The 27,007-nt window shown below is 44.1% G+C and overlaps 1 protein-coding gene across 2 annotated transcripts in view; it reads left to right on the top strand.

Annotated features, from left to right (window-relative positions):
- Window positions 1–25,354, top strand: part of KAZN (kazrin, periplakin interacting protein) — a 1,589,619-nt gene extending 1,564,265 nt beyond the window's left edge. For both annotated transcript variants that reach the window (XM_056825274.1, XM_056825275.1), the window contains 5 exons: window positions 1,183–1,414; window positions 4,095–4,196; window positions 6,409–6,575; window positions 18,894–19,011; window positions 20,557–25,354. In XM_056825274.1, coding sequence (XP_056681252.1) covers window positions 1,183–1,414; window positions 4,095–4,196; window positions 6,409–6,575; window positions 18,894–19,011; window positions 20,557–20,721 — 784 coding nt within the window. In that variant the 3' untranslated portion in view covers window positions 20,722–25,354. The remainder of the gene's footprint in view (window positions 1–1,182; window positions 1,415–4,094; window positions 4,197–6,408; window positions 6,576–18,893; window positions 19,012–20,556) is intronic.
- Window positions 25,355–27,007: the final 1,653 nt, after the last annotated feature.

The following is a 27,007-nucleotide window of genomic DNA, read 5'->3' as shown; positions in this document are numbered from 1 at the left end:
GCCTATAAATGAGCAGGTCTGAAATGTCCAATAATCAGTTAGTTGTGGATTCAAGTCTGGGGTTTACAAAAGATATTGAGGCTACATAGAGATCATCAAACCCATGGAAGCTGATGAAATCACCAAGAAAGGAAGTCTACACTGAGAAAAGATAGGACCCTCCAGGGGGATGTCCATGGTCAGTGGGCAAGGCATAATGATGAGTTCAGTAAAGGAAATTAAGAAAAAGTCATCAGAGAGATTGGAGAATTGTAGGCCCAACAATCTGCTTCTTCTGGTTTGAGAAACAGCACCATGTAATGGAAAGAGGATTAGACTTAGAGTTAGATCCAAATCCTGGTTCTTCATTTTCCTAATTGGGTGACTTTGGATAAGTCTTTAAACTGCTCTGGGCCTCAGTTTCCCCATCTGTAAAATGAAGGAATTGGACCAGATGATATCCAAGGTCCCTTGTAACTCTTCATCTACATTCTTATGAATGCCTATGACATATTTGAGGGAGAAATGGGTGGACATGGATCCATAGAGGACATAAAAGGTAGGTGACTATGGTAATATGTGGGCATTTACATCCATGCTCTGAAATATGTCAGGAATGCTGGGCAGCTGTATCCAACTGTGCCAGAGATGCCCCTGGAGATGTGTGTCTTTTTTTTCCTACCTCTCTCTATCTCTTCTGCCCTGTGATGCTTTATTCTCTATTTACATCTCCCTCTGTCTGTATCTTTCTCTGATTTAAAAAAAAAATCTGTCTCTAATTCTCTGCCTGTGTCACTTTCTCTCCTCTCATCTCTCTCAGTGTCACTCTCTGTTTACTTCCTCCTCTTTCCCTGTCTGTCTCCATCTCCCTCTCATTGTCTGTTTAATATAGTGAATTTCTATTCCTTTCCGTATCTCCCTGTCCCCCACAACTTACTGTCTTTCTCTTCTTTCTCTTTCCTATCTCCTCTCCTTCATCAGACAATGATAGTGGTGACAGGACCAGAAAATGCCTTCCCCTTTCCTTTCTAACTCTCCTGTGTCCTCTCTCTGTCTTCTTCCTGTTCTTAATCTTATCTTGGTCCCTGACCTCATTTCTTCTCATTCTGCCTCTGTCTGTCTCTCGATGTGTCTCAGTTCTGCCCCCATCCCTGTCTTTGGGTGCTTTTCTCTGAGCCCACTTTTTGTTCTCTCCTTGATCAGCTTATCAAAAGCCTCTGACCTAGACCACCACTGGGTGGCTAAGGCATGGCTCAATGACATCGGCCTGCCCCAGTACTCCCAGGCTTTCCACAACCACCTCATCGATGGGAGGATGCTTAACTCACTGATGAAGCGAGATCTGGAAAAGCACCTGAATGTGTCCAAGAAATTCCACCAGGTCAGCATCCTGCTAGGGATCCAGCTTCTCTACCAAGTGAACTTCAGCAAGGAGGTGAGGACAAGGGGACAAGTGAGATGCCCTACAACCTGGGCTCTAGCCTGGGTCGAGAAAGTGCCGATGCTAAATCTAGGTATCCTCTTTAAGAGCCTAATGAACTTCTCCCACCCCCCTGAGGCTTTCCATGGAAGGAAGCTGACCTCAGCAAGGTTGGCCTAATAGAGAGAATCTGGCTTTGGGTCTAGAGGACCCAAGTTTGAACATTAGCTCTGCCATAAACTATCTGGGTGATCATGAATGGGATGGTTCCACTCTCTCAAGACTCAGTTTCTCCATCTGCAAAATGAGAGTTAGGGTTAGGGTTGACCTCTAATGGCCTTTCTAGCTCTAAAATTAGGATCCAGTAATTTGTGTTCATGGAGGCCAAGCCCAACCAGTGGTATCCAATGATAATGATGATGACAATGGCAATGACAATAACCATGAAGGTGAGGATGATGATGGTGGTGGTGATGATAATGTTGACAATGATAACAATGATAATAATGATGATGATACCTATTGTTTTCAGGTTGAATCAGCTCAATATATTAAGGCTAAGAGTCTGGGAATACATGGGATGTATTTTATTTTACCCCATTTTACTTCTCTTTTCCCATTTCTCTTAGTATTATTCTCTTTTTCACCCCTAGTTTTATATTTTTACTTACTACCACACCCTTTATGTACTTCTAACTATTATGATAATATTAACAGTTTTTTTTAAACCCTTACCTTCCGTCTTGGAGTCAATACTGTATATTGGCTCCAAGGCAGAAGAGTGGTAAGGGCTAGGCAATGGGGGTCAAGTGACTTGCTCAGGGTCACACAGCTGGGAAGTGTCTGAGGCCAGATTTGAACCTAGGACCTCCCGTCTCTAGGGCTAGCTCTCAATCCACTGAGCTACCCAGCTGCCCCCAATATTAACAGTTTTTAAGAGTTATAGATATCATCTTTCCATATAGGAATATAAGCCATTTGACATTATTGAAGCCCTTAATTTTTTTCTCTTTCTTATTACATTTTTATACTTCTCTTGGAATTTATATTTGGGCCTTATCATCTGTTGGTTCTGTTCATTGGTCTTTATCCCTGTAGAAGCTTTCAATTATTACCTCCTTTTTTTTAAACTACCCCCCCCACCAATTCAGGAACTACAAACTAGCCCCTCTATTGGTTTACTGGACAAGGGGCAGAGGGGCATTTGAGCTGATCTGCCCTAGGGGGAATCTTCAGTTTTCTGTCCTCTGTTGGTATACTGGATTAGACTGGTTGAATGGACTGGGAATGACAATATTTCCTCAGGCCAAATCTTCACTGTAGCCAGCTGCCACAGAGGCTGAGGGTTACCAACCAGATGCCACCCACCCACCCACTCCACCCCTGTCCCCAAGCTCCTCCCTGCCAGCTGCTGTCGGAGTCTTGGACCTTGCATGGTGAATCTGAGGTGCTCTGTTGAGATTGCAGCCCTCTCCCTGGAATCCTGCAATTAGCCCATATCTGATCACAGGTCTTTGCACAATAGGTGGGGAAGAGGTGTTTGGGATTCCCAGGCTTATTTCCCATCTCTCCTTTATACCATGGAAATCTCTCTCTCCCCTCTCTCTCCTCTCTCCATCTCTCTCTCTCTCTCTCTCTCTCTCTCTCTCTCTCTCTCTCTCTCTCTCTCTCTCTCTCTCTCTCTCTCTCTCTCTCTCTCCTCTCTCCATCTCTCTCTCTCCTCTCTCCATCTCTCTCTCTCTCTCTCTCTCTCTCTCTCTCTCTCTCTCTCTCTCTCTCTCTCTCCATCTCTCTCTCTCTCTCTTCCCCCCCCTTTCAAGTTGTGCTCATCAGGAGGGTCCTATGGTTCTGTTTTGTTGTTGGGTTTGGATTTCTGTCTTTTTTGAAACACTTTTTAAATTTGGTATGGAAGGCTAGTCAGAGATGTTTGGGCTTTTGCTGCTCCTAAGCTGCCATCTTGACTCCACCCCACCCAAGTCCTACAGGGTATGCTCTCTCCTCACTCTTCCTCTCCCAAGACTGGGGAATACATAGGGAGGGGTGAAAATAAAAGGGCTTCTGTGGAAGTTGATGTTTAACTCATACAAATGTGCAAAATAGCATTGGCCCTTTGGGAGTCGATTGTTCATATACATTTTATAAAAGAATCTGCCCAAGTTGTGCTAGTAAGAGAATTTTCCTCAATCTAGAGAAATAGGGTAAACTCCTGCCAAGTGGTTCAGAGATGTCCCCAGGTCTGGTCATTGAACATGACATCCAAAGGTCTGGGTTACTATGCTCCAGAGAAAGGTCAACATGGTGGTGCCATCCCTCCGAACCTTTGCCATCTGTATTGGAGCAACCACACTTAATGGAAAAATAAGTGGATTTGGCATCAAAGACTTGAGACCTCAGTGATGTTAATGGTTGTGCTCCCTTAACCTCCAGGCCTCAGGCTCTGCATCTATAAGATGGGGTGGCTAAAGGAAATCATCTCTCAGGCTCCTTCCAACTCTAAATCCCAGGGCATTATGACGTGCTCTTTCCATTTCTCAGAAAGAAAAACTGAGGACTTGAAGAAAGCTAGAAGAACCTTCCTTAGATTGGGCAATGATAGCAGAATAGCTATGCTGCTTTCCTTGCTCAGATTTCATTCATTTCTTAAAACCTGAGTCCTTGTGTTATTCTCAGCTCATTAGGTTTTTTACTCTTAAAGGTTCTCCAGGAGCGACGGGCTCGTTGTGAGACACAGAACATTGACCCTGTGGTCTGGACAAACCAGCGAGTGCTCAAGTGGGTACGGGACATTGACCTGAAGGTATGGAGTTTCTGGGAACCTGATTAAAATGCAAGTCTAGGTTAATGGGTATGCAAATGTTGGTACATGTCTATATTTTCCTAGGTTTTAGCTATTAGCTGATGCTCTGACAAAACCCATTAATCAATAGGCATTTATTAAGCATTTACTGTGTTCAAGACTCTCTGCTATGTGCTGGGAACACAAAGAAAAAAAATGCCTGCCCTGAAGGAGCTTCTAATCCAATGGAGGTGATGATATGCATGTATAGGTGGATATACAATATATATATAGACAAGATAGAAGATGACTTTAGAGGGAAAGGTACTAGCATCAATCCTGAAGAAGGTAGATCTTTGCTTCCTTTTAAAGGAAGCCAGAGATTCTAGGACAGTGATGGCAAAGCTTTTAGTGGCGTTCTGGGTCCCATCCCCACCCCACTTCCCAGACTGAGTGACATGACCCTCCCCCCACTGAGTGCTGAGCACACCCTGCCCCCCATCCCACACAGGGGAGGGAGGAAGAGCTCTCATTAGGCTACTAGGCGGGTGAAGTGAAGAATGTCCTCAGTGAGTAGAAAGGCAGAGGGGAGTGGACCAAGCACTCCATTCCCCTCTAGTTCTGCTGCCTGTGAGTTGCCCACCTTACCACCTGTGCATTCCCATTGCGCTGATGGGTAGAGGGGAGGGGGAATATGAAAAAATGTCATCAAGCATGGTGGAGAGGAGGAGAGCAGCCATGCCTAAGTCCCTCTGCCTTTCTAATAATGAACTCTGGAGGGAGGAGCAGCCTCATGCCCAGAGAGAGTATTCTGCATGCCATCTTTGGCACCTGTGCCATAGGTTCACCATCACTGTTCTAGGAGATGGAGATAAGGATGGAAATTATTCCAAGCATGGGGAATAGCCTCTACAAAGACATGGTGATGGGAAATGGAGTGTCTATGTAAGGTACAGCAAGTAGGAAGAGATGACTGGACCAAAAGCATACCCTCATAATAGAAAAAGTATGCTGTCCTCTAAGTCACAGCCATATTTGGTACTAAATTTTCTACGAGTCAGTATGGTAGAGTGGAAGAAACTTTGAACTAGATGTCAGGAGACCTGGCTTGTATGTAGCTGTATAATTGTGGATAAGTTCTTCATTTCTCAACTTCATCCGGAGGGAGAGAGAGAGAGAGAGAGAGAGAGAGAGAGAGAGAGAGAGAGAGAGAGAGAGAGAGAGAGAGAGAAGGAGGGAGGGAGGGAGGGGAGGGACAGGGAGATCATGGAGCTTTCTACAATCTGAGGAAATAGGGCATGATCCCTTTTGTCACAAGATCAGAGCTGTCACCAGGGTCTGGCCACCAGCCATGACATCCAGAGGTTCAGACTACTCTGCCTCTTGGCTTCAGAAAAAAGCTCATCATGGCAGGGCTGCCCTTAAAAATCTATATTTTATGTAGACTTCAGGTATAAAATTCTTGTGCTCCTTACCTCATAGAGCTATTGTTTTACAAGTGCTATATAAAAGTACAATGGCATTGTTTCATTATCTGTGGTAGTGGGGTGGAAGGACTGAAACATTCACACTCCCTTGCCTAGACCAATTGTAACTAAAGGAGCACATTTGCCAATTGCTGGCAAGGATTAGAAATGAAGTAAGGGACCCTTCTCCAGGCATAGTGATGGATAAGGCATGCTAACGGCTCACAGAATGGCACATAGTAGGGACAGCTAGATGGCTCAGTGGATAGACCAACAGAGCTATAGTTGGGAGTTCCTGGGTTCAGATCTGGTCTCTGACACTTCCTGGCTGTGTGAGTCTGGGCAAGTCACTTAACCCCATTTGTCTAGTCCTTGCCCTTCTGAATTAGAGTTAAGACAGAAGAGATGTTTATTTGGTTTTTTAATGGTACCCAATAGAAAGAATATTGGAGGACTTGGATTCAATCTGCCTCACAGTCTGTGTGATATTGAGTAAGTCCCTTAAATTCTCTAAACTTCAGTTTCCTCACTTGTAAAATGAGACGTTAGACTAGATGACCTCTGAGGTCCCTTCCAGCTCTATCTTAGTTAGCATCCCTAGAGTTCTCTGCCATCAGAGGTGACATGACCTGCAGAAAACCAAGTTTTTCCTTTGGATGAAGGTAAGTAGTCCCCAAAGGAAATGGAACCCTTCATCTTTATTAAGGCTAATCCTATAGCAACCAGACTAAAGCCACCTATACCCCCATCCCTGTTATGTCTTCTAGGAGTATGCTGACAACTTGACCAACAGTGGGGTCCATGGAGCTGTGCTGGTCCTAGAGCCCACATTCACAGCAGAAGCAATGGCAACAGCCCTGGGCATCCCCAGTGGGAGGCACATTCTTCGGAGGCACCTGGCTGAGGAGATGAGCACAATCATCAACCCTGCCAGGTGAATGTCACATCTCTACTCTTTCTGGGGCCTTCTGGGGGGAGAGGGATAGGCCAAGAGACTTCACTGTACAAGCCAAGAGAGATCACCTGGAATTTATTTTGAAGAAAGAAAGAAAGAAAAAAAGAAAGAAAGAAAGAAAGAAAGAAAGAAAGAAAGAAAGAAAGAAAGAAAGAAAGAAAAGAAAGAAAAGAAAGAAAGAAAGAAAGAAAAGAAAGAAAGAAAGAAAGAAAGAAAGAAAGAAAGAAAGAAAGAAAGAAAGAAAGAAAGAAAGGAAGGAAGGAAGGAAGGAAGGAAGGAAGGAAGGAAGGAAGGAAGGAAGGAAGGAAGGAAGGAAGGAAGGAAGGAAGGAAGGAAGGAAGGAAGGAAGGAAGGAAGGAAGGAAGAAAAATGGAAGAAAGGAAGAAAGGAAGAAAAAGGAAGAAGGAAGGAAGGAAGGAAGGAAGGAAGGAAGGAAGAAGGAAGGAAGGAAGGAAGGAAGGGTGGGAGGGTGGGAGGAAGGGAGGAAGGGAGGGAGGGAGGGAGGAGGAAAGAAAGCAGAGCCATATGTTATATATACCTGGAAGAGATTGCAGACATCATTGAGGACAAAAATAGGAGAGATTAAGATCATTTCACCTTAGAACAGGCTTCTTTTCTCAGAAGGGGTAGTAAATTCCCCAATACCTTCAGTATTCAAGCAGAGATTGGACAATCACTTGCCAGAGCTGCTTGCTCTAAAGGGGACTCTTTCCCTGGAAGGAAGGTTAGTCTAGATCACAGAATCATGGCTTTAGAGCCAGAAGATCTAATCTACCTCCATCCCTTTTATTGTACAGATGAGGAGCTGAGGCCAGTAGAAGGGAAGTGACCCACCTACCCAAGATCTGCTGAGACTCTATTATTCTAGTCCGACCCTTTATGAGACCAGGAATATTCTCCAGATATGTAATAGATATTCATGTAGCCTCTGCTTGAAGATTTCTCATAATGAGGAACTCTGTCTCCCAAGAAGTCAAGACAACTTTGGGATAGCTCTGATGATCGCCACTTATCCCTACCACCTGCATTTCAGGACATAGTTCCTGATTCTTGCCCCCAGTGCATTTTTTTGCCAATTTACCCAAGCACAATTACTCTCTAATTACAGCTTTGGAACTCAGGTCCACTAATAATTTCTTGAGTTTTAGTAAGGATAATCTCACCCTTCCAAAGGTGAATGAGGCAACAAAAGGAAGGCTTTGGTTTTGTTTTATTCTCATTAACCCAGAGCCATAGGTGTCGAGGGTGGACATTATGGGGGAGTCTGTGGTAGAGAAGGAAAAGTCTGGTGGGCACCCCATGGCATGCACCCTTAATCTGGGGGAAAACAGACTGCAAAGGGTGGAAAGGAAGGAGAAGTAGGATCAAATGAACTAAAATTCTTTAGGGGACCTTAGCCCAGGAGGGATGGGAAGACTGAAAAATTGAAATTCCGAATAGAAGGCAAAAAGAAACAATTCTAATAGAGGCAAAAAGAAGTTGCTTATAGATTGGTGTCAATGTGCCCAGGGACCAACTGATTTTTTTAAAATAGATTTTTATTTATGCTTTTCATTTTTATGTCACCCATATTTCCTCACTGTCCTATGACTATTTCCCATTTTATTTCTATTAAAACACCTTTAGAGGCTCACTCAGTTGAGACAGGACATTTTCATTCCCAATCATTGTCACTAGCATATTTGGGAAGTGGACCAGTTTTATCTTTAGCCCTTTTATGGATCTGAGACACCCTTTGCCCACGTAAGCCTCCCCATCTCTATGAACTAAGCTCCTAAGGTATTTGTGGCCCAACACTCCTCACTGGGGTATCCCATCTGCCTCAGGTAGGATTTATATATAATGATGGGTTCAAAACATCAGACCTGAGAGGGTGCTTAGAATGCAGAATGTCAAAGCTCAGATGGACCTTAGAACAGAGAATGTTAGAACTGGGGAGGGATCTTAGAACAGAGACTGTCAGAACTGGGAGAGACCTTAGAACAGAGAATGTCAGAGCTGGGAGAGACCTTAGAACACAGAATGTCAGAACTGGGAGAGACCTTAGAACAGAGACTGTCAGAGCTGGGAGAGTCCTTAGAACAGAGACTGTCAGAGCTGGGAGAGACCTTGGAACAGAGACTGTCAGAGCTGGGAGAGACCTTAGAACAGAGAATGTCAGAGCTGGGAGAGACCTTAGGACAGAGAATGTCAGAGCTGGGAGAGACCTTAGAACAGAGACTGTCAGAGCTGGGAGAGTCCTTAGAACAGAGACTGTCAGAGCTGGGAGAGTCCTTAGAACAGAGAATGTCAGAGCTGGGAGAGACCTTAGAACAGAGAATGTCAGAGCTGGGAGAGACCTTAGAACAGAGAATGTCAGAGCTGGGAGAGTCCTTAGAACAGAGAATGTCAGCGCTGGGAGAGACCTTAGAACAGAGAATGTCAGAGCTGGGAGAGACCTTAGAACAGAGAATGTCAGAGCTGGGAGAGAGCTTAGAACAGAGAATGTCAGAGCTGGGAGAGACCTTAGAACAGAGAATGTCAGAGCTGGGAGGACCTTAGAACAGAGAATGTCAGAGCTGGGAGGACCTTAGAACAGAGAATGTCAGAGCTGGGAGAGACCTTAGAACAGAGAATGTCAGAGCTGGGAGAGACCTTAGAACAGAGAATGTCAGATCTGGGAGGACCTTAGAACAGAGAATGTCAGAGCTGGGAGGACCTTAGAACAGGGAATGTCAGAGCTGGGAGAGACCTTAGAACAGAGAATTCAGAGCTGGAAGAGACCTTAGAACCCAGAATGTCAGAGCTGGGAGAGACCTTAGAACAGAGAATGTCAGAGCTGGGAGAGAGCTTAGAACAGAGAATGTTAGAGCTGGGGAGAGTCCTTAGAACAGAGAATGTCAGAGCTGGGAGAGAGCTTAGAACAGAGAATGTTAGAACTAGGAGGGATCTTAGAACAGAGAATGTCAGAGCGGGGATGACTGTTAGAACACAATGTCAGAGGTAGGAGGAAACTTAGAACACAAAGTATCGGAGCTGGGATGGGGTCTTGGGGCCCAAAATGTCAGAGCTGAGAAGGACCTTAGAAAATGGAATATCAGAGCTAGGAAGAACCTTAGAACACAGAATTTGTGAGCTGGCCTAAGGGGCCTTAGAACCCAGAATGTCAGAGCTGAGAGAGACCTTAGAATCCAGAATATCAGAATTGAGAGGGGCATTAGAACACAGAAAGTCAGAGCTGGGAGGGTCTTTAAATAACATATGGCTCAATTCCCTCATTTTGCAGGTGGGGAAACTGAGGCCTAGGGAAATAAAGCCCTGTCTCCTTACTCCCAGATCAGTGTTCTTTCCACAACACTGCCTTTCTTTGGAATAGCATAACATTCCTTTTCTCCTTTGGCTCTCCAGTTTTTTGTCCCATTTGTCTGAGCACTGTTCATAGCAACGTAACAGGCAACACTAGACCACACCAGGAGAACAAACTTCAGCTGTGTGTCAGGGTCACAGACCCTCATGTGTCACTAATGAATTACAAACGTGATCTGTGCAGGTACAAACCCCCTCACTAAATAAAATACCTGGAGAGACTGTGAGCCTCAGGCATGTGTGATGAGACCACTGGCGAAGCCTCAGGAGTTTATATTAACCCAAATCTTTGGACTCTGCCCTGCCTGTCTTTGTGGGGGTCGAAGCAATTAATCCCTTCTATTTCTGCATTTGGTTCTGCCAGACCCTCACAGCAGCTCTTTTCTCTTAGAGAGGTGCTGCTGGCAAGACCTGGGTCTTGGGTTTCCTGAGAGAATGAGAAACAAGAAACATGGAGCTGCTGTTTTGACATCCTCTCTTTTCAGGTCCCTTCCACTTCTGACTTTCTGTGTTCTAAGACCCCTGTGAGCTCTTTTGAATAGTAAGAACCCTCCCATTTCTCCTTACTGGCACCTTTGACTCAGGCAGAAAACTTAGTGATATTAAAAAAAAATCTGCTGAACTCCTTGGGGAATGATAAACAAACTCCAACCCTGCCCATCCCGGTGACCCTGAATGACACCTTTGGTGTCATTCTACAAATCCTCCATCCCCTAATGTGCCCCTTTATTTCTATCCCCTTCAACCTCTAACCACCCACCTGGTCCTGTCACGTCACACATTAAAGCTACCCTTCCACTGTGCCCTCTGAGATGCCTGTACAATAGGAAACTTGCTTTCATCTTTTTTTAAAAAAAACTTACTTGTGTATTGGTTCCAAGGCAGAAACGCAGTAAGGGCTAGGCAATTGGGGGGGGGGGGAGAGTTAAGTGACTTGCCCAAGGTCACCCAGCTAGGAAGTGACTGAGGTCAGAGTTGAACCCAAAACCTTCCATCTCTGGGCTTTGTTCTCGATCCACTGAGCCACCTAGCTGCCTCCTACTTGTTTTCATCTTAAACCTTTTCCTTTCCTATTCTGTTCATTTTTTGGCTCTCACTTAGTCCTGTTTCCTTCCTGATGCCACAGCCTCCCTGACTCCCATGTCCAGCATTGGCTACACCTTCGCTCATCCACCAACTCCCTGGTGGAAGTGGAGGAATTTGAATACTCTTTGCTCCTCCATGCCATTTCCCAGCTTGCCCTCCACATCCATCACTCAGTACCCTCTCCTCTTTTGAAGCTCACTCAATCCTTATCTATTCCCCAATCAAAATCCTCCTATCTGTTGTCTGCCAGACTCCAGGAAAATCTCTTTCTTTCCTCAATGAGTTCAGTGCCCTACCCAGAGTCCTTCTCTCCTCCTCAACTTCGGCGCTCATGTTGGGTGAGTTGGACAAACATACTGATATTCCCTCAAACACGCTTACCTCCCAGGTCTTCAACTTGCTCGTGGCCTCTTCCTCCATCCCTCCTCACCCTCACATAGAGGTCGTCCCAGAGATGCTCCCTTCCATATTCATGAACTCTGAAATTCCTTTATCTTGTCGCCATCTGTGGTCACCCCATTTCTCTCTCTGCTTCCTCAGCTCCAGGAAGAAAGTGACCATCCAGTCCCATTCACATGACTCCCAAACTGAACCCCTCAGCTTTCTGCCAGTGCAAAGCTACGGTCTTCTGCTAGTCCTATCTTGACCCTTTGTGAACCAGTCCAGCTCTACCCTGTCTGACTGGTTAAGACATTTAAGGGAATTGCCTAGGGGACCCCTCCCTTCTAGTTTCCCATCAGCATCAGAAGAAGAGTTCCAGTAGGTCATCAATAAAGATTCCTGCCCCCCCCCCTTGTTTATTTTGCTCCACTCCCATCCTGACCCTATCCAATTCGCCCACATTGTTTCAGAAATAAAATGTCTGAGAGGCAATAATAGCTCATTCTCCATCCCCAGGAGCTAGATGCCTTAATAGTATATTAAGAGAAGCCTGCTAAGTGGTTCAGTGGATAGAAAGCCAGACCCAGAGATAGAACATCCTGGGTTCAAATCTAGACTTGGACACTTCCTAGCTGTGGGATCCTGGACAAATCACTTAACTCTCACTTCTTAGCTGTTCTTCTGCCTTGGAATCAATATGTAGTATTGATTCTTTTTTTCTGAATTGAAAATTTTTACTTAATTAATTAATTTAGAATATTTCCCCCATGGTTTACAGTATTGATTCTAAGATGGAATGTAAGGGTTGTTTGTTTTTTTTAACCCTTACCTTCCGTCTTGGAGTCAATACTGTGTCTTGGCTCCAAGGCAGAAGAGAGGTAAGGGCTAGGCAATGGGGGTTAGGTGACTTGCCCAGGGTCACACAGCTGGGAAGTGTCTGAGGCCACATTTGAACCTAGGACCTCCCATCTCTAGGCCTGGCTCTCAATCCAATGAGCTACCCAGCTGCCCCCTTGGTTTTTTTTGTTTTTTTTTAAGATCAATGTGATATAATAAAAGACTTGCCTTAGAACTGAGGAGTCTCACCTCTAACAATAGCCATATGCCCAAGAGACAACCTCTCTTAGCTTCAATTTCCTCATCTATAAAAGAGAAACCAGTCTAGCATTGACATCATAGAGATGCTGTGAGTATGAAATGAGATCATTTATAATATTTCACATAATTTAATTTAGTATATGTATAAAGTACTTTTTTCCCCTTAAAAATCATGACAAGAGTATCAGTCATTATTGCCCATCCCTCGGTGTCCAACACGTCCTCTGAAAGGAGCTGGCAAGTAGACTGTGGGCATGGCAGAACTGACCCAAGATGGCCCCAGGGAACTCTGGAGATAGGTATGAAAGCTTCCTGGGTGCTCAAGAAGAATGCTTCTTGGGAAACCCATGTTATCACCTGAGGTGGCTCCAGTCTTCCAGATCTCAAGTTCGTGTCTAATCTATAGTTTTGTTACGGCTTTATCAGAAATGTCAACTGCTGGCTCTTTCTGAGCCCTGTAAGCAGGTGCAGGCCATCTGGTACTCATTCGGAAAAGCCTCATTAAACGCATTCAGCCACTTTCATGGGCCCTCCTCTCCTCTCTCAAGGTCTACCGATACCCACGTCCCCAACTCCCATTCTCAGGAGTCAGTCCTCCATGTCAAACATCCAGCTGACATTTTCTGAGGCTTTGCATTCCTGAAACGAACTCTCGCGAAGCAGCTTGTGGGCCAGGCCTTCTGGGTCTGACCCCTCTCGGAGGGTGGAAAATGTTGGACTTGGAACTTTGAACAGAGTCTATTGTATGTGGGAGTGACCTCAGAACATGAAGCGTCAGAGCTGAGAAGGATCTTACACTTCCGAATGTGAGGACTGAGAGGGACCTTCAAACATAGAATAGCAAAGCAGGAAGAGACATTAAAATACATAATGACTGAACTGGGAAGGACCTTAAACCAGAATGCCTGAGCTGGGAAGGGATTTAGAACCTCAAATGGCAACGCCAGGGAGAACCCTAAAAAAGAAAAGTCCTCTAGTTGATTTTTCTCATTTTACATAAGAAAAAATACTATGGAGACTCCAGAAGATGAAGTGATCCATTCCAGGTCACAAATCTCACTGATGGATGGACCAGGACCAGGACCAGGACTAGGTCTCTTGATGCTCAAAAAGGACAAATCTAATCCCTTTTCCACATGAAAATCATTCAGATATTTCAAATCCAACATCATGTTCTTGATTCTTCCTACATATCCTCAGTTTGTCAACTGATTCCCATATTCAATGACCTCTCCTTCATCCTGGTCACTTCTCTGGAGATAGTCTTCAATGTAAACAATGTCTTAAGTTCTTAAACTACTGTTGCTAGCACTAACCACAATATTTCTAGTGTGGCCTGAGCAGGGCAATGAGCTGAGGGAGTGTCACTTTCTAAACCTCATAGCTCTGCCTTTCATAATGAAGCCTAAGATCACATTAGTTTTTTTGGTTCTCACCATCACACTACTAACTCATATTGAATTTTTGTCCACTAAGAACCCCATATCTTTTTCATACAAATTGCCGTGTAACCATACCTCCTCCATTCAATACTTGTGAAGTTGATTTTTTGAACCCAAGTGTAAAACTTTACATTTATCTTTTTTTTTTCTTTTGGTGTTTGTACATTTATCTTTGATGAGCAATTCAATTTGGTACTCCAGCCTATCAAGGCCTTTTTGGAACCCTACTTTGCCAGTCTGTTAACTCTTGTTCCCAGCTTTGGGTTATCTGCAAAGTGATTGATAAAACTTCTTTGCCTTTCCACCATGAAAGCCTCCTAAATGGAAGAAACCTTAGTCTTACAGAAGCAGGGGTCACATCTGAAGTCGTTATGTCTTCTGGGAAATTACAACCACTCCCAGGTTGTGGTCATCTCAGCAACACCAAGAATCTTGTTTTCTCCATATTGATTACATCCCTCTTTATTAGCTGCTTGGCCAGCAAAGTCTCATTTCTGTTTCATAATAGTTTATATAAGTTAGCCTTTGCTGCTCAGCAATAGGGTATGAAATGGTTTAGCAGATGTCTGACCAGTGGATTGTGCATATTCTTTTCCCCCCTCAGAGCCTCCCCTACTCCCTCACAGCTTCCTTCTTTCCCTCACAGCCTCCACATACACTCACAGCCTTCTTCTTCTCTTTACAATCTCCATCACCCCCTTTACAACCCTCTTCTTCCCTTTATAGCCTCCATCTTCCACTTACAGCCTCCTTCTCTCCTTTACAGCCTTCATTTCTCCCTTACAACCTCCTTCTTCCCTTTATAGCCTCCATCTTCCACTCACAGCCTCCTTCTCTCCTTTACAGCCTTCATTTCTCCCTTACAACCTCCTTCTTCCCTTTATAGCCTCCATCTTTCACTCACAGCCTCCTCTCCTTTACAGCCTCCATTTCCCCCTTACAACCTCCTTCTTCACTCTATAGCCTCCATCTTCCACTCACAGCCTCCTTCTCTCCTTTACAGCCTCCATTTCCCCCTTACAACCTCCTTCTTCCCTTTATAGCCTCCATCTTCCACTCACAGCCTCCTTCTCTCCTTTACAGCCTCCATTTCTCCCTTACAACCTCCTTCTTCCCTTTATAGCCTCCATCTTTCACTCACAGCCTCCTTCTCTACTTTACAGCCTCCATTTCCCCCTTACAATCTCCTTCTTCACTCTATAGCCTCCATCTTCCACTCACAGCCTCCTTCTCTCCTTTACAGCCTCCATTTCCCCCTTACAACCTCCTTCTTCACTTTATAGCCTACATCTTCCACTCACAGCCTCCTTCTCTCCTTTACAATCTCCATCTCCCCATTACAACCTTTTTCCCTTTATAATCTCCTTCTTCCCCTCACATTCTCAACTTCCCCACCAGTCTCATTCTCTCCTTTTCAGTCTCCATCTCCCCTTTACAGCCTCCATCTCCCCTCCTAGTCTCCATCTACCCCTCACAGCCACCTTCCCCTCATCCCCCAGGCCTTCTCTTTGCTTTTGGGACTTCTTTCTTCCATACCAAGATTAATGAATAGCTCTTAGAAACAAATTATTTCTTCTTGAACATTATTGCAGCAACAGAATTTTTCATTATTGTCAAAACTTTCCAATTTTCTTGTTAGTGTTCTCAATTGGGGGGGCGGGGAGGGAACTCATCCATTATGAAGCAAAATAGACTTGACCACTGTAATATGGCGATAAGACTCCATCTTGCTTTTGCCACTGCCATTCTCTGTGATTCAGAAACCCCCAAAATGGAGAAAAGTCTCAACTTTCTCTCACCAGAACTCCCAGCCTGGCAGGGAAATATAGTTTGAATCACTTAAAGCAATGATGGCCAAATCAAATAGAAATGGAAGGGATCTCCCTAAGCCATACATAAAGATATGTGTGGGCTACATATTAACTTAGAAAACCACAAAGTAATATTAACTATGTTTTTATCACATTTTTGTTTATTTTGTAAAATAAATTACCAATTACATTCTAATCTGATTCTGGCAGTACTCCATTATAGCTAAAGCCAGAGGGCTCTATATTTAACATTTCTGTTTTAAAACTAGCAAGTTTTGGGGGCAGCTGAGTTACTCAGTGGATTGAGAGCCAGACCTGGAGATGGGAGGTCCTGGGTTCACATCTGGCCTGGGCAGGTCACAAGTGACCCTGGGCAAGTCACTTCACCCCCATTGCCTCCCTTACCACTCTTATGCCTTAGAACCAATACACAGTATTAATTCCAAGACAGAAGATAAGGGTTATTAAAAAAAACTAGCAAGTTTTACTAAATTGTAATAATTACCCACTAGAGAGAAGGAAGGCTTTTTTTCTTGCTTGATTATACTTCTCTCTTTTTTTTAAACCCTCACTTTCTGTCTTAAAATCAATACTGTGTATTAGTTCCAAGACAGAAGAGCAGTAAGGGCTAGGCAATGGGGGTTAAGTGACTTGCCCAGGGTCACACAGCTAGGAAGTATTTGAGGCTAGATTTGAACCCACAATCCTCCTCCCCTCTGGACCTGGCTCTCAATCCACTGAGCCACCTACTTTCCCACCATACATTTCTTTTGAAAGAAAATGATACCAGGGCATCTAGGTAGGACAGTGGATAGAGAGGCAGGCCTGGAGTTGAGAGGTCCTGGGTTCCAATCTGGCTTCAGACATTTCCTAGCTATATGTCCCTGGGCAAGTCACTTAACCCCAGTTGCCTAGCCTTTGCCATTCTTCTGTCTCAGAATAAATATTAAAACAGAAAGCGACAGTTTAAAACAAATAAGTAAATAAGAAGAAATAAAAAAAATTTTTAAAGAAAGAGAATGATATCCTCTTTCTGCATCTGAAGTCAGGAAGACCCTAGTTCAAATCTGACCTCAGATGCTTATTAGCTATTTGATCTTGTGCATGTCAGTTAACTGCTGACTGCCTCAGTTTCCTCATCTGTAAAATGGGAATAATAGTAGCCCCCACCATAATTGCAAAGCCTTAGAGCAATGCCTGACTCATAGTAGGTGCTTAATAAATGTTTGCTCCTTTCTTTTCCCCTCATTCTCTTTCTGTCTAATCATGCCTCACCTTTTCCAAATCCAACAGCCTTAACTAAGGGTCACAACACTTAACTCTTTTTTTTATATAATGGACTTTAAAGTATTTATTTATTTATTTAGTATTATTTATTTATTTAGTATTAAAGTATTTATAAAGTATTTAAGCTCCCACTACATGCCAGAGCCCTCTTCTTCTCCCCCACGTCTCCTCGCCAGCCAGTCTCCAGGAGCCGTGGATTCCACCTCCACAGCAATCCCTCACCTTCATTGCCTGACCCACGCCACTGCGCAGACAAAAAGCACGTCCACCCTCTTACCCAGGAGCTGGCAACCTATTATTGGCCTTGATGAATTAGCTCTAAAAAGCAATTATGAAGCAATTTAATTGGACAGCGTTGTCGCCTCAGTGCCCATATTTGAACTCTCCCTGCAATAATTTCACCCCAGAAATTGGATCATGGCATCAAGGAGGTGGCTGAGAAGCTTGAGAAGTTGCTGGAAAGTTTGGTTCCCCTTACTTAGTCCACATGCGTGGTCCGTCTAAGCCCCTGATTGCTCGGATCTGCCAGAGCCCGTTGGAGTGATCTCCTACCAGAGGACCCTGGGACGTTCTTTCCATTTGATTCTTTCTAGGACAGGGTTTGGGGATGCCATTGTCTAGGAGCTAGAGACTGTTGGCAGAGAATCCACGTGGGATGATGGAAAGGGCTTCAAAGTAGGTAGGGGTGGGGGCACCGAGGTGGCTCAGTGAATTTACAGAGGGGAGGTCCTGGGTTCAAATCTCAGATACTTGCTTGCTAGGTGACCTTGGAAAAATCACTTAACCCCATTGCCTAGCCCTTACCGCTCTTCTGCATTGGAACCAACACTTAGTATGGATGCTAAGATGGAAGGGGAAGGTTAAAAAACAAAAAGATGACTGCCCAGAGCTCCTGTCCATCTGCCCGGGCAGTTAGGATGGGAGTTTAATTTGAACTCTGTGGCTGGTTAATTGTGGGAGCTAGTGAGTCATTTCATGTTGGGCAAAACACTCCCTCTCTGGGCTATAAAAGAGAAGTGATGAATTAGGTGGCCCTCTGAGGTCCTCTCCTGTTTGGACCTTCTTTGAACCTCTCATCTTCCTCTAATAAGCACAGAGATTCGCCTTCCTACTGGCACCGTAGAGCATAGAACAAGGGCTGGAGTCATAAAGAATCATCTTTCTGAAACAGAAGAAAAACAACTGCCTGATCACACAGGTCGAGGGGGATAGGATTGGGGATGGAGGCTCCAAAGATCACCCCAGTGCAATGATCAATGATAGGGAAATAGATCTTGATCAATGGCATGTGGAATTGTGCATCAGCTACAGGAAGGGAGGGAAAGAACATGAATCGTGCAGCCGTGAAAAATATTCTTAATCAATACAATTACATTTAAAAAAATCTTTCAGGGGCAGCTGGGTGGCTCAGTGGATTGAGAGCCAGGTCTAGAGATGGGAGGTCCTGGGTTCAAATCTGTCCTCAGACACATCCCAGCTGTGTGACCCTGGGCAAGTCACTTCACCCCCATTGCCTAGCCCTTACCACTCTTCTGCCTTGGAGCCAATACACAGTATTAACTCCAAGATGGAAGGTAAGGGTTTAAAAAAAAATCTTTCTGAGTTCAAATCTGGCAGGATCCAAAGACCCAGGTTCTAATTTCAGTTCTGTTCCTTCTTGGCCAAGAAGCGTCTTCATATCTCTGGTCCTCGGGTTCTACATCTACAAAATAGCAATGAGAAAGCTTGCTTTGCCTACAAATCAGTCTATAAGTATTTAACTACCTCCTATGTGTCAGGCGCTGGGCTTCTGCAGTTGACCGTGTCACTCATTAAGGTAATTGTCTCTCTCCTTTACCTCCGTACAGTACCGCAGGCATCCGAGAGGCTGAGAGGTTTGGGACTCCCCCAGGAAGATCTTCCAGCATCACTCGGCAGGGGAAGGACTCGGAGAACAACAGCAGTGTCAAGTACAAGACGGGTCGGGTAAGACTCTGGGCCTCCCTGACTCCATTTCCCAACCTCTTTTTGGTAGTCTTAAACCAGGCAATGGGAAGAGGCCAAAGGAAGGAGTTCTGATTATTTCTCTGGGACTGGGAAAAGGCCTTCCAAGTCTGACATTTCATGTTTTAAGTTTCCCTGATCCTCTCGTATTCTAGGTTCTAAAGTCCCTTTGAGATTAGACAGTATCTGTTCAGAGGTGGCTCCCCTTCTTGGTCCTCTTCCCTCCCCACCTTCTTGTTTTTGACTTTCCATGCTCTAAGGCCTCTTCTGGCTCTGACGTCCTCTGTTCTAAAGACTCTGGCATTCTGTGTATGAAGGCCTCTAGTTCTGACTTGATGTATTCTGTGGCCCTTCCTTGCGAACATTCCACATCTGATGGGCCCTTGCAGATAGGACATGTTATGATTTTATTGTGGTTTTTTAGGTCTTTTCCCAAAGAGAGTTTTAAAAATATTTGAGCCACTCTCTTTGTGGTGGCAAAGAAATGGAGTCATTGAGGGAATGTCCATCAAAGGATGGCTAAATAAATGGTGGTATATGATGGTGATGGAATACTATTGTGCTATAAGAAATAAAGAGCAGGGGGGCAGCTGGTGGCTCAGTGGATTGAAAGCCAGGCCTAGAGACAGGAGGTCCTGGGTTCAAATCTGGACTCAGACACTTTCCAGCTGTGTGACCCTGGGCAAGTCACTTGACCCCCATTGCCTAGCCCTTACCACTCTTTTTTTTTTGGCCTTGGAACCAATACACAGTATTGACTCCAAGATGGAAGGAAGGAAGGAAGGAAGGAAGGAAGGAAGGAAGGAAGGAAGGAAGGAAGGAAGGAAGGAAGGAAGGAAGGAAGGAAGGAAGGAAGGAAGGAAGGAAGGAAGGAAGGAAGGAAGGAAGGAAGGAAGGAAGGAAGGAAGGAAGGAAGGAAGGAAGGAAGAAGGGAGGAAGGAAGGAAGAAGGGAGGAAGGAAGGAAGGAAGGAAGAAGGGAGGAAGGGAGGGAAGGAGGGAGGGAGGGAGGGAGGAAGGAAGGAAGGGCAGGATGATTTCCAAAAGAGCTAGAAAGACCTACAAAAAGCAATGAGGAGTAAAAAAAGCAGAACCAGGAGAACATTGTATAGTAATAGCAGTATTGTACGATGATCAACTGGGAAGTTATTCTGGGCAATACAATGATCCAGAACAATTTGGAAGGACTTATGACAAAGAATGCTCTCTACCTCTAGAGAAAGAACTGTTAGAGTAGGAATACAGATCAAAGCATATGATTTTTCATTTTACTTTGTTTTTATTTGGGCATTTTCATTTTATATGAATATTCTCTTACAACAATGACCAATAAAGAAGTATGTTTTCTATGATAATGCATGTATAACCCAAATCAAATTGCTTACTATCTCCAGGAGGGGGGAGGAAAGGAGAAAGGAAGACAATTGGGGTCTCATGATTTCAGAAAACATGTTGAAAATTATTATTACCTGTAAGTGGGAAAATCAACAATTAAAATAATAACATTAAATATTATGTTTTTCCCCCAGTTACCCCTAGGGAAGATTGGAAGGGGGTTCAGCAGTAAAGACCTTGACTTCCATGATGACTATGGCTCTCTCAGAAATGAAGATTGCTTTGATGATGACTCTCAAGATAGAGCAGATCAGTGTCGTTTAGAAAACTACAGTGGGCTTGAAGTCACCAACGTGTAACAAATGGCCTTATTCCCACCGGACTCATGGGCCACGGAGAAAAATCAAAGGGGGAAAGAAGGAACTTATGAAAAGTCCACCCAATATCCCTTCTTGGGTGTACATAGGAACCTTGAACTAAGTGACAAGATGTACTCCCCAGACTAAACGTGGCCAATCTGTAGACTGACCAACTTTAGGAGGCTTCTGAAAGGGGCTCCCAGTAGGGACTTTGAGGATCCATCTCGAGAGCTCCAAAACAGATAATCTAATGTCCTGTTCTGGATGGTTTCGATATTCCTCCACCTGAAAGCAGGGGATTGCCTCGAAAGACCTCTCCCAAGTCACTATAACCTCTAAAGTTCTACAGTTCTCAGGCCTAATTTCAGAGGAAACTTGGAAGTTAAACCATCGGTAAGCTCCCTGTGAGCTCCAGACCAAGCCACCATAGAAGGGAAAGATCCCTCAAGACTAGCTGGTGGATTAACTCAGTATTTCAGACACCAATTTGAATGGAAGGAAGAATAACCATAGAAAAGGGAAGGTGATAGCCCAGCAAACAACTGTCCTTCTAGCCAGGTCAGCCTGTTGGGAAAGCAATGGGTTCACAGGGATGTTGCCTCCCAGATATGATATTTGAGTAAGAACTGTTCTTTCCCCTTTGGTTTCCAGTGGATGATGAGGGCTTCCCCAGTCTTCTAGACTCCAGCCTAGGTCATCATGTCTTCCACAGGCAGAATGGATAAAGCCCAGGATTTGGAGTCAGAGCAACACATTTGGAATGTTAACTCTATTGTTCTACTGCTTGTAGAACCCTGGAAAAGTCACCTCATCCCTGGTCCTCTGTTTACTTGTGTATAAACTGAGAGTTTAGACTGACTGACCTCTAAATCTTCTTCCTGCCCTAATATTCTTTAACTGAACTTCTTATGCTTCTTTGATCTTGTGATCTTTCTTGGAGTGTTGACTGTCTGTGTGACCTTGGATAAATCACCTACCTTCCTTGGGTCTCATTTTCCTCCTTTGTAATGAGCGGGATGGACTAGATGACTTCTGAGGTCCCTTCAGCTCAAAATATATGATTTTATCCTGTGAGGCAGGTCCTGGACTTTCACAAAATAGTGACCCTTGGCTTTAGAGAAGCACAATTTAAAAATTCATGAAGGGCAAACATGGTTACTTTGCCTAAGATCCTTGCACAGGAGAGAATACAGTTGTAAAATAAGTGGCCTCACTTAAGGGTGAGGTAAGTGAGGCTCTTGAAGAATCATTGCCTCTACATTGCCTGGGAAAGCTATGGGATCATTTCTTCTAGATGAAGCCAACTTCAATATTGAATTCATCAATGTGGTCAGTCTCTCCACAAGTGCAGATCTCAACCTATGGGCCCATTCTCACACCTGTGTGATTCTTGTCCCTATTCTTCCATAATCGTCCTCTCATTCTTTTTACACTTCATGGATGCACCATGCTCAAGATGTCCATTTGCTGAGGCATAAAATGAGGAGACACATGTTCACCAAAGGTCTTCGGCCATGCCATAGGATGTGTCCTGTGCAAAGTCCAAATGGAGGAAGGGGAGGAAGAGGAGGAGGAGGAGGAGAAAGTTCTCCAGCTACTTCTCTCAATGAATGGAGCTAGGTTGATTGCTTTAGATGCAAAGGCATCTCAAGCTCTTTCAACAAGACTTACAGCCATTCAGAAGACATCAGCTGGGCCATCCACATAGGAAAAACTCAGTAGCTGAAGAATGATGATACTCAGATTAAAATATCCCATTGGCTGGGTGACCAACCTATTGAACTAATGCATCAAGACTTATACTTGGTTGAAACATGTTATTGAAATCATCCCCTAGTCCCAAGGATGACTGATTTTGCTCGAGACAAGAGACATGGGGGAAATGGGTTTAATTTTGCTCAAGAGTGCCAATGGTGTCTTTGATTTAGGGGGAGGTGGGATTGAGGGGTGGGGAAATCCTGTTCAATATTCAACTAATGGATTTGATTTTTTTTTTATGACATAACCTATCTGCTCACTTGAGTCTTAACCAAGATGTAAGGCCAACAGAAAGGAGCCAATAAGGTTTCTTCTGCCATTGTCATGTGACCTCTGCCTAGTGACCTCACCTGTCTGTGCCTCAGCATCTTCACCTGTAGAACAGGGACAGGGCATCTTGTCCCCTACCTACCTCACAGGGATGTTGTGAGGACTAATATGCACTAATTTCTGTTACACACTCCATGACTTCTCAGAAGGGACTCAGTGACGATGGGCAACCTTCTACTTCTCCCTTCGATGATGGGTGAAGAAAACTGTTTCTTGTAGCTCATAGAACTTCTCTCACCCACTTTGGTCTCACTCATGACTCACATAGAAAGTCAGGCCAAGGGCTTCTAAAATCTCAGTCTGTTTCCAGTGTCCAAATGATTGGGTACCAAGGAGAAACACACTCATCTACCTACATCACAGTCCGATTAGCAATCATACTGCATTGCCATCCTTCATCAGATGATTTAGCACAATGCTAGGCCCACTAGGGGGGGCTCAGGAATTCTTTAAAAGGTTTCTTTTTCTTGCATGCAGATATCCGAGCAGAAAATCAAACTCAAACCAAAACCCCAAAGTCAGTGCCAACTAAAGACTGAGGCAAATGCACAAATTCATAAAGTAGAACTCTGTTTTCACATCTATTGCTAAAGCTAATCATTTGTTTTAACTAAAAAGGCCTGTCTTTAAAAAGTCATTAATAGCTGTATGAATGAATGAATGAATGAGAATATATTTGATTTTCCACATGATTATAACAAACAGCCAACTTCAGGGAGCATTTTTCAAAGTATTTATACCTGTAACCAGGTCTAACTTTGGCTAAAGAATGATGATCCTGCCTAAGAGAAGTGTAAATCGAGGCCCATTCGTGAATTTGTTCATTGTGCTTCACTAAAGCCAGGAAGTACTTTTTGGTCTTTGGCCATCAACTAGAATGGGATCAGACTATCTCTTCCTTCCCCTAAAAGTTTGGAAACATCTAAATAAGAGATATGCTAAATTGACGTCACCACTTTAATGGAGCAATCCATTTTATACCCATTGACTTGACTTTTTGACTTCAGACCCTGAGATCTTCACTCTTCCTTTTGCCCTGCATGCTATAGACCAGTGAAACAATAACTCTTCAGGGCATTGTCTCATTTGATGATACCCAGTGTGCAACTGGAAGTTAGCCTGCCCTGAATTATTGACTTCTGTCTGTGCCTCATCCTTGTTTCCCATTCTGCATGGTATCCTGATTACAAGGGCTTTGATGCCCTATTACTGGATCCCTGGATCTGGTAAAAGCCCTCATGGGACCTAATTATAATGTGGCAACATCAGTGGATTTGGAATCACAGGTCCTGGGTTCAAGTCATAGCTCCACCATTTGCTACCTTCTGACACTGGGGAATTAACTCTCTTTGTTTCCCCAAGTCTCATATTCCTCCTTTGTAAGAGAGGGTTAGACCAGATGATCTGTAAAGCTGTAAAGCCAATAACCTATACTTCCTTACACATCACCACTTGAACAAAGATTCACTTAGCTTTCTTAGGGGGTCAAATAATGTTCTTTGATTTAGAATGGAGCATTGGCACATCATTGTATAATTTGATATCTGTGGCATAAATGAGAAAGCCAGAGCCATAACTAGGGTAGGATGCCTGAAGCTTTGCCTCAAAGGGTCAAAATTTTAGACGGTGCTGAAAACGCTATCCAGGAACATGTTTCTTCCCTGTTCCCCACCCAGTGACTGCCCTCTAATTAAGCTACACTCTTCCTACCCCAAATGCAAAAATTCCTAGAGAAAGAGGAAATGCCTCTTGGGAAATGGTATGGCTTTTCCAAAACAACTTTCCTTCCTAAACCCCTTCCCCCAAAAGTAATGGTATAAGAGGGAGCCCATGGGTGCCAAATGTTAAATTTCCTTCCGTGAGCTTCTAGGGATCTTGGACATCAACTGTATTTTTCAGCTTATGAGCCCCTAACCCGAATCCTGATTCCCCATCATCAATTCTAGGACCTTTTAAAGCTTTTTGGAGCAAGTTGCAAGGCTACCATAATACTGACAACACTTGCCTTCGAAGATGAAGATGAGCCCTTGGCCCAACCTTCATAAGGCTTCCAGTTCTTTCTCTGATCCTGGAATCTGAATTGTGCTAATGAAACAGAGACAGTCTCCTTTGTCCCAGGCTAAGAAATTGAATGGAATGGGAAAATATAGTGCTCAAATTCCAGCTCTTCTTCAAGTCTGAGAGGAGAGAATGAGAGGGGAAAGGAAATCAGAAGGAAGGCTTTTGTGACATCGCGACTCGTGGAAGAGCTCTGGATTTGGAGTCAAAGGAGCTGGGGCTGGCACCACCTCTGCCACTTTTCAACTCAGTGACCTTCTGGGCCTCCAATGGCTCCTCTGGTAAAAAAGAGAGGGTTTGGGCTGGGCCATCTGTAAGGTCCTCACCAACTCTAAATCCTAGGATATGGAAGCAATTTAAGCATGTCTCTGGATCGACAGCCATGTGAGGGATGAGACTTGAATCTACAAGTGTAACAAAGCATCTGTGTCTTGAGAAGGAAATGTGTGTGTGTGTTTCTGTATAAAGTACAATTTTCTTTGCCTGACTGTGTGTCCATTTTTGAAGGAAACAGGAAGGATTTAGAAGGGCAGAGGGTGGGGAGTCTCAATCCAGTAAGAGATATTCATGGCCTCTTGGGAGAAACCCACCTGGGACCAGAGGCAAGTGATGTCACCTGTCCTGATGAAATCAACCTGGTCACCAGGCTCTGGGCAGCCTGACCTCCCCAGGGCTTCTGAATACAACCCTTTGTCTACACCTGAGGCACCTTTTTCTTTGGCATCCACCGAGTCAGGACAGTCATTATCAGATGCCCAGCAGGCTAGATTCCAGGAGATCAAGGGATAAATAAAGTAAAAAGCCATCATGGATGACTCAGAGGTGTGAGTACCACAGAAAACAATTCATACTTTTGCCAACCCAGCTGAGGGGATTGGAAAGGGAGGAAGTTCAAACCAATATCTCTATTAGAGCTGGGCCTTGAAAGACCTGGACCACTTAGCTCAGGAAGCAGGTCACAATGTTGTGGCAAAAGCAATGAGAGATGAAGCCAAAACACAGCCTGAGTCCTGATTCGGCCACTTTTTGTTAGAGGATTTGGGGCAAAGTTCTGAAACTTAAAGCCTCAGTTTCCTCATGGAACAAAAAAAAAAAAAGAAGAAGAAGGCTGGACTAGGTAAGGCCTCTCTCAGTTCCAGCAGTCCCTTTTCTAAGGACCTTCCCAGCTCTGGTTGACCTTCTGTATTCCAAGGACCATTTCAGTCCTGCAATCTGTGTCCTAAAAAGCCCCTCGCAGCTCTGACACTATATGCTAAGACCCCTCCCAATGCCTACATATGTGAAATATGTATTAACAGGGTTCTCTGCTATGCATGATTTTCAACTTACTTGAAGGGACTTGGAACACTGATCACATAAAACAAGATTCTATTGTATTGTTCTCTTGACTATTTACTTCACTCTGTATCAGTTCATACAAGTCTTTCTATACTTCTCTGTTTTCAGTAGGTTCCTATTTCCTTACAGTATGGGACTACTCTGTTGTATCCAGTTAGTTCAACCAGTGCCTGATCTACTTTGTTTCTTTGAAGAGCTCTCTTGAGTGGAAAAGTCTTGTCCCAACTAGCCCCAGAGAGCAGAATCAGAAGCAGTGCATAAAAGATTCAAAGAGACACATCGAGGCTTGATACTAGGACAAGTTTCCTAACACTGAGGAATGTCCCAAACTGGAATGGTCTGTCTACAGAAGAGGGGACCTCCTTCTTCCTGAAGGTCTCCAAGCAGAGCAAGATGACTTCTTGCTAGAGAGGATTCCTTTTGTGTACAAGTTTGCCTAGATAGGACTTGAAGACCTTTGAAATTCTATAATTCTTCAAATCTCCCTGGGTCTATTTCTTCAACTATAATAATAATAATAATAGCTCATTTTTAATTGGCACCTAAAGGCTTGCAAAGCTCTTTATGAATATTTTCTTACCTTATCCCCACAGTAAGTAGCCCCTGGAAGTAGGTGCCATTATAAATCTCAATTTTACAAAAGAAGAAGTCGAGGCAGATAGAAGTTAAACCCAGGGTTATCTTACTAGTGTCAAAATCAACATTCCAATTGAGGTCTTACTGACTCCCAGTCTAACACTATTCACTAGGTCCTTTTGCTGCCTATATTTGGACTAGCCCAAGAGTTCTTCACCTTGTTTAG

The sequence above is a fragment of the Monodelphis domestica genome, chromosome 4 (assembly GCF_027887165.1).
Source record: "Monodelphis domestica isolate mMonDom1 chromosome 4, mMonDom1.pri, whole genome shotgun sequence".
NCBI classification, from domain to species: Eukaryota; Metazoa; Chordata; class Mammalia; order Didelphimorphia; family Didelphidae; genus Monodelphis; species Monodelphis domestica.
This window is presented reverse-complemented; position numbering and strand designations above follow the sequence as displayed.